At 22.1% G+C, this 6621-nt stretch overlaps 1 protein-coding gene across 1 annotated transcript in view; it reads left to right on the top strand.

Moving 5' to 3' along the window:
• LOC111618633 (GTPase-activating Rap/Ran-GAP domain-like protein 3) overlaps positions 1-6621 on the top strand; it is a 148678-nt gene that overhangs the window by 101762 nt on the left and 40295 nt on the right. The window contains 3 exon segments of the mRNA XM_023360195.1: positions 758-873; positions 3767-3831; positions 3909-3975. Of these exon segments, the coding sequence (XP_023215963.1) occupies positions 758-873; positions 3767-3831; positions 3909-3975 (248 nt within the window).

The following is a 6621-nucleotide window of genomic DNA, read 5'->3' as shown; positions in this document are numbered from 1 at the left end:
TTTATAAAAAATAAATATATATATATATATATATTTATTTATTTATTTATAAAAAATAGAAGAAAATGAAAGATTCAAAATATATTCGAGGAAAGTGATTTATGGTTATTGTATTCCAGCGATCGATACTATAAAATGTTTTCTCGTTTGTAGCGAATTTTTCTGATTAAATCCCCGTATAAATTCAATCTTTGATTAAAGAATTTTAATAAAATTTATACGTAATTTTCTTTTTGTTTAAAAAAAAAAGAAATTTAAATTGTTATAATCAATTTAATTAAAACATTAATTTTTGTAAGTAATTTCTTTAGAAAAAATTTATTAATAATTATAAAACATAATATCTATTAATCTTTAAAATAAATAAATTTAAATATGATTTTTTTAATACAGAAAATCGTATAAATTATATAATTTTTGCGAGTTTTTTGCTTGTGTTTAGAAATTTTTTGTGTTTTTAAAGCCAATTTAAAAAGACTTTCTGCACTTTTAGATATAAATTTTATACACTTAAAAAAATATTTTTTTTTTCTTATTTTAAAGTAGATTTATTTAGTAAATGTTTAATTTTAAATATACATTTTGTTTAAAAAAAAACTAGAGTTTTAACATTATAATTAATCTAAAAATTAGAAGTGGAATTGTCTTATTGAAAGACAGTAAAATAAATTTTAAATGATTTATAATAACTTCATTGATGGAATTGAGTCGTAAATAATACTGTCAAGTTCTTTACAAGACATCAATTTTCTTACAGTTCACCAAAATTATGTTGGAGCTGATGCAGATAAGATTCCATTCTTTCTTTCTGTGGTTTTGACAGAAGCATCACAAGGTGTTCAACAATGCAGAGCTGTTCTATGGAAGAAAACGGTAATTAATATTAACTTTTCAATGTTACACAATACATAAAAAGTTATTTAAATTTAAATAAAAATACACGATCCTTCAAATTATCAGTTGTAATAGTTTTTTTTTTCTTTTTTTAAGTGTAAAAATTACACCTTAAAAATTGATTTTATTCATTACAAATACATAAAATTAAGTGTTAAATATTGATAAGAACGAACAGATTTAGTTGTTTTTAAAGCTTAAATTTGTGTTTTCAATTTGATTTCTATCGTGTTATTTTTATCCAGTAAATCTGTTTCATCACTTAAATTTTTTCTGTTAACAATGAACAGATTTACCTATTTTCAGCACATGAATTTATGCATTAGAAATATTAATAAATATATTCGTGCTGTAAACAGATAAGTCTGTGCATTGTAAAGAATTAGGTATATTTATTTTCAGCACTTAAATTTATGTAATAAATTTAACCCATTTAACCCATTGGAAATTTAATAAATTATTCATTGAAAACATAAAATTGGCCCGTCGAGAAGTAATTTTATATATAGTTTCCATGCATAAAATTGTATGGGGCCCCTTTTTTCTTTTATTAATAAAAAAAAAACCCTTAAAGAAGCTTAGGAAAGAACCCAGAAAAAATTCTCTATATCTCCCCTCTCGAAGGCCATGCATATAAAATTAAAATGTAAATATTTAATGTACTGTACGATTGTACAAAAGAATGAAATAATGTTATGAAATTATTTATGAAACAATTATTTTTAGCTGCGATAAATTTTATAAATTATTAGCATTCAAATTTATTTGTAAATCAACAGTTTTAATAAAGAGAGAAAAATAACAATTGCATAAGTAGACAAGGATATCAAAATTGTTAATTATCTTTTCTTCACTGAAAGAACACAATATATATATATATATATATATAGTGTATTATATATGATTTAACGATTTCCCAACACTCGTTAATTATTCGTGTAATGTTATTTTTAAATTAGTTTCTTGTCATTTCGACATTCTTTCTGCCATACGAAACAGTTATTGTATAATAAATAATTTATAAAATATTCCTCAACTTTAATTTTTATTTTAGAAAAATTTGAATTATTGATTAGATATTCTCTCTTTATAGAAACGTTAATAGGTTAAAATTTTAATGCTATATATTTTATTAATATTTATAAAATAAAATAGAATTATTTTTTTAAATATTTAACTTCGTTATTCTTAGATTTGTAATTGGTTTATGAATTTTAATAAGTTTCTGATCGGTGGAGAGAGAGAGAAAAATTAATGTTTTTAAAGATGTAATAAAATGATTTTTTTTTATATGAAACAAATTCATCTTTTAATATAATAAAATTCATTTATTACTAATTTATAATTTATGTTTTACTTGATGATTTTGTTTTTGTTTTATTTGCTTTCAAGTAAATTTAGTATGTGGCTTGTTTATAAGATTGGCTTTAAAAAAAAATTAATAATAATAAAATTATTATTTGAGGAAATAAATTAAAATTTATTTAAAAATTGTACAAGAAATCTATCATTTTCTATGTGCTATTCAATGATTTTTTTTATATAAAACGAATTTTTATGAATTTTTTAATAACATTTCTGATGATTTTTTTATGAAACGAAAATTTCAAATGATTGATAATCTAATAGTTAATGATTGATAATCTAATAGTTAATAACTTATTGATCAAAATTTAATATCAAAATGATGATCAATACGATCAAAAATTGATCTTAATTTTGATCAAAATGATTTTGCAGTATTTACATTCATCAAATATATTCATCCTCTTCCTAGCATATAAATGATAAAGAACTAAGTATCATTTACATAATTATCTTTAAAATACATAATTTATTTCTGTTTATTAATATGTTTTCTTTAGTAAAATAAACAAACTTAAAAGTATACTTACAATTAAGATTTATTTAAATTTATACATAATAATATATATATATAAAAACATTACTATATTAATACAGTATTAAATTTTGCTGCAAAAATATTCTGAATATTGACAAATAATATCAAAAATTAATAATAAATGACATATAGGAATACAGTATATTATATAATAGTATAATAGTAGTGTAGTATAGTGTTCACCCATAATTATGAATGATATTGTGTTGTAGTATAGGAATAGTACAGTGTAGTAGTAGTAGTAGTAGTGCATAATAATAATGCAATATACTACTAAATAGTATAATGTAATGATGTATTATTGTTACTGTATTAATACTACTAGTAGTATTAATACAGTAGATTACACTACAGTATATTAATAGTGTAATTTAGTGTTCTAGCATAATACATATTGAAGTGTGATGTAGTTATATTTATACACTTAATTAATATCAAATAAATGGCAGCAATTAAAGAAAATTAGAGAAAAATAGTTTTATTATTATTATTATTATTGGAATATTTTGAAAATAAAAATAGAATTTACATGGAAATAATGCATTTTTGATGATGACATACATTCTGTCTGTTAACCTATTTTTGTTATGGTGAATGCATTAAATGACCACTGATGTAAATCAAAAATGTGTTTTCGGGTCAGTTTTATCATTAAGAAAAATTTTTTCTATATAATTTTATGTATTTTCTTCATATACATTTTTATAATAATAATAATAATAATAATAATAAATTTAATACAGTTTAAATTATGTTCATATACATCAATTATTAACTGATAATATATTTGTTACCTTGCATTTTGACTTGTAATATTGACAAAAAAAATTAACATTTTCACTAAAAATAAGAAAAAACAAAAACACAAAAAGGGATTTTAAAAAATTTAAGAATTTGTATAAATTTTAACTATTAAAAATCAAATTTTCGTTGAAATTTTTATAAATTAATAACTTTAATTTTTTATAGGGTGCAGAAAAAATTTGCCTCTCTCATTGTCCTAATAAACCATTAACTGTGAAATCCATATTAAGGTAAATATTTGATAATGTATCCAATGATTTTATATGATAAAATATGCTTATCTTAATTCATTTTTTTTTCTAAATAGCAATTTTCAAAACATGGAAAAAATAGAGAAAGGCCCCAAGGAAATTTTCATACCAGAAATTCAAAAGGTAGATTAGATAATAATAATAATAATTAAATTAATGATATATTATTTTGCATTAAAGTAATTAGTTTAGAAATTCATAATAATAATTACTTTTCAAGCCATACAATTAATGCAAAAAAACAGTCATAATTTGCATAATCTTCATTGAAAAAATGAATTTAAATAGTTGAAAATTAATCATTTTATATTAAAATTATTAAGTATTTATTGCTATTTTTTTTTAATATTATTTATAAAATCCCTCATATGCTATTCCTTTTATTACTCTCCTATTTATCTATCTATTCTATAGGGAATTTCCCTAATTATTTGATATTAAAATTAAAATTGATAGAAGTAGACGTTTTCATTGATCCTAATGGTAATATAAACAATTTGCATATCTCTTCTGTTTTAATTGAAACGTGAGTAATCATCTCTTAGACGTGAACATTGTAAATTCTTAAAATATGTAAAAATAAAAGTAGGAAAATATTCAAATTGCTTATATTAATATCGAGATCGATGGAAACTTTCCTGAAGTTTTAAAGTAAGTGTGTAGCGAGTGTTAAATTTCTTAAAATGTACAAAATATTGAGCCAGAATCTTGAATAAGAATTTTACTTAAAAGAAAAAAAAAGAGGAGGAAGAAGAGAAGTGTTTCAAAAATCACTTAGAGATCACATCAAAATTCTCAAAGCAAACCAGTTCTTAAGTAAAAAGGGGAAAAAACAATTTAAATAAGAATATGGAAATAAAAATAACACGAAAAGTGAATAGTATTTGATACAAAAACTTCAAAGTTAGAGGCATTTTCTCATGGAAAGTATCCCCTAGATAGATCGCTCCTTATCCCACGAATCGAATTCAATCCTTTTTATAATCAATTAAAATATAAAATAATACAAAGATTATCTTAATAAGTAATTTAGTGTCTGATCTAAAAATCTGACTTTAAAATTAATTACACTTATCAAATCTAAAAACACTTTCCATAGAATAACCATAGGTTCTAACTTTAGACCCTTTATAAAGAAGGATATAAACTACTGTATAAGCTGAAAAAGGTTATAACTTAGGGCCTCGTTTTTTTATTCTAAAAAATTATTTATATCTATTGTTAGTTTAGGAAGTTGAGGAATGTCCTCTAATAGTCTAGGGTCACTAGTCTAAATCTTCCAACAGTTTTAAGTGTAAGAAAAATATCAGGAGATAGCCCTATTTTACAGACTTAATTACTGAAAAATACTTGTATTTATTATAATACGAAGACAAAAATATAATATATATATATTTTTTTTCCTACCAACTTATTTAATAATTTGTAAAGAATAAAATCTGCTGTGCAAATGTCGTATAATTGTTTATTATTGAACAAATTTCTATTGATTTTTCACGGTAAATGCAACTTAATCGTGTTCATTTACAATCAATATAAACACGGCATTAAACTAAAATATTGAGAAAATTTAATACAAGTGCAGTCATCATTTTTCCTAACCTTAATCAGGAAATGAGAAAATTATAATCTTGATGATGGAATTCTGTATTTCTCGACACTTTAATAATAATAATAATGATTTATTTTCTAAGCTCCGTCCTTTACGTATTAAATATTTAAGTTTCATATTAACAAAAATAAATAATTAATTTTAATATTTCTCAAATGTAAAAGAGTTAACGACCTTCTTTTGTTGTACTGGAAGATATTGAAAGGCAACGATGTGTAGAAGAAGAAATCAAAGATTTCCAACCAGTCGATCGCTAACCACAGGTTGAAAAATTGATGTATTTTCATCAGAAGTAACAACTAACCATCTACTTTATCAGAAATAGCCATTAACTGAAAGAACCATCAAACAGTATGTCTTCACCTCCTGTAGTTAGCAACCCACTGGTTGAGAAATGCTTTATCTATTATAACAAAGTAAACACCAAAGTTTTTATTTCAGAAAATTGTCATTTATCGAAGCTCTTTCTTTTTCTATTTCTTAAAATAATCTACAATAATTTGAGCCTTTATAAAGTTTTTATAATAAATCAGTTAAAATCATCTATTTTATGCCTGCATTAAACTGATAAATATCAACGACAGACTCTGGCAAACTGGTGAATTCTGGTGATTAAATAGACGTTTTAATAATAATAATAATTAATTTTTCAGCTGATTTTGGGCCCCCTAAAACTAGGACATCATTCAAGTGCCTCGTTTGTTCAGTCGTATAAACTGATGAATATTCTGTAATAACTTCTTCTTGTTAAATTTTAAAGTTCATTTGAATCTCGTAAATCGTAATAATTTCTAAACTTTCTTTAAATATTGTTATCTGAAGTATGATTGGATGAAAACATCATTAATGGGCGTAACATCAGTTTTTTAACCAATCATTTATAAGATGAAATCTATCTTCGTCCAAATCTTTTCAGTTTCATATCAACTATATTTAACAAAGGACTATTTATGTTTAATGAAATATTTCAACTTAATTTTCTTATCTATAAAAGTAAATATTTTAATATTATCGATTAATTTTTATAGTATATAATACTTAATTATAATATAGATATAAATCATTTTGACTTGTAATATTGACAAAAAAAATTAACATTTTCACTAAAAATAAGAAAAAACAAAAACACAAAAAGGGATTTTAAAAAATTTAAGAAT

This window comes from Centruroides sculpturatus, unplaced genomic scaffold (genome assembly GCF_000671375.1).
Source record: "Centruroides sculpturatus isolate CEXI.00-Female unplaced genomic scaffold, Cexi_2.0 scaffold67, whole genome shotgun sequence".
NCBI classification, from domain to species: domain Eukaryota; kingdom Metazoa; phylum Arthropoda; class Arachnida; order Scorpiones; family Buthidae; genus Centruroides; species Centruroides sculpturatus.
Note: the sequence above shows the minus strand (reverse complement) of the source record. Positions and strands in the feature narration are given on the sequence as shown.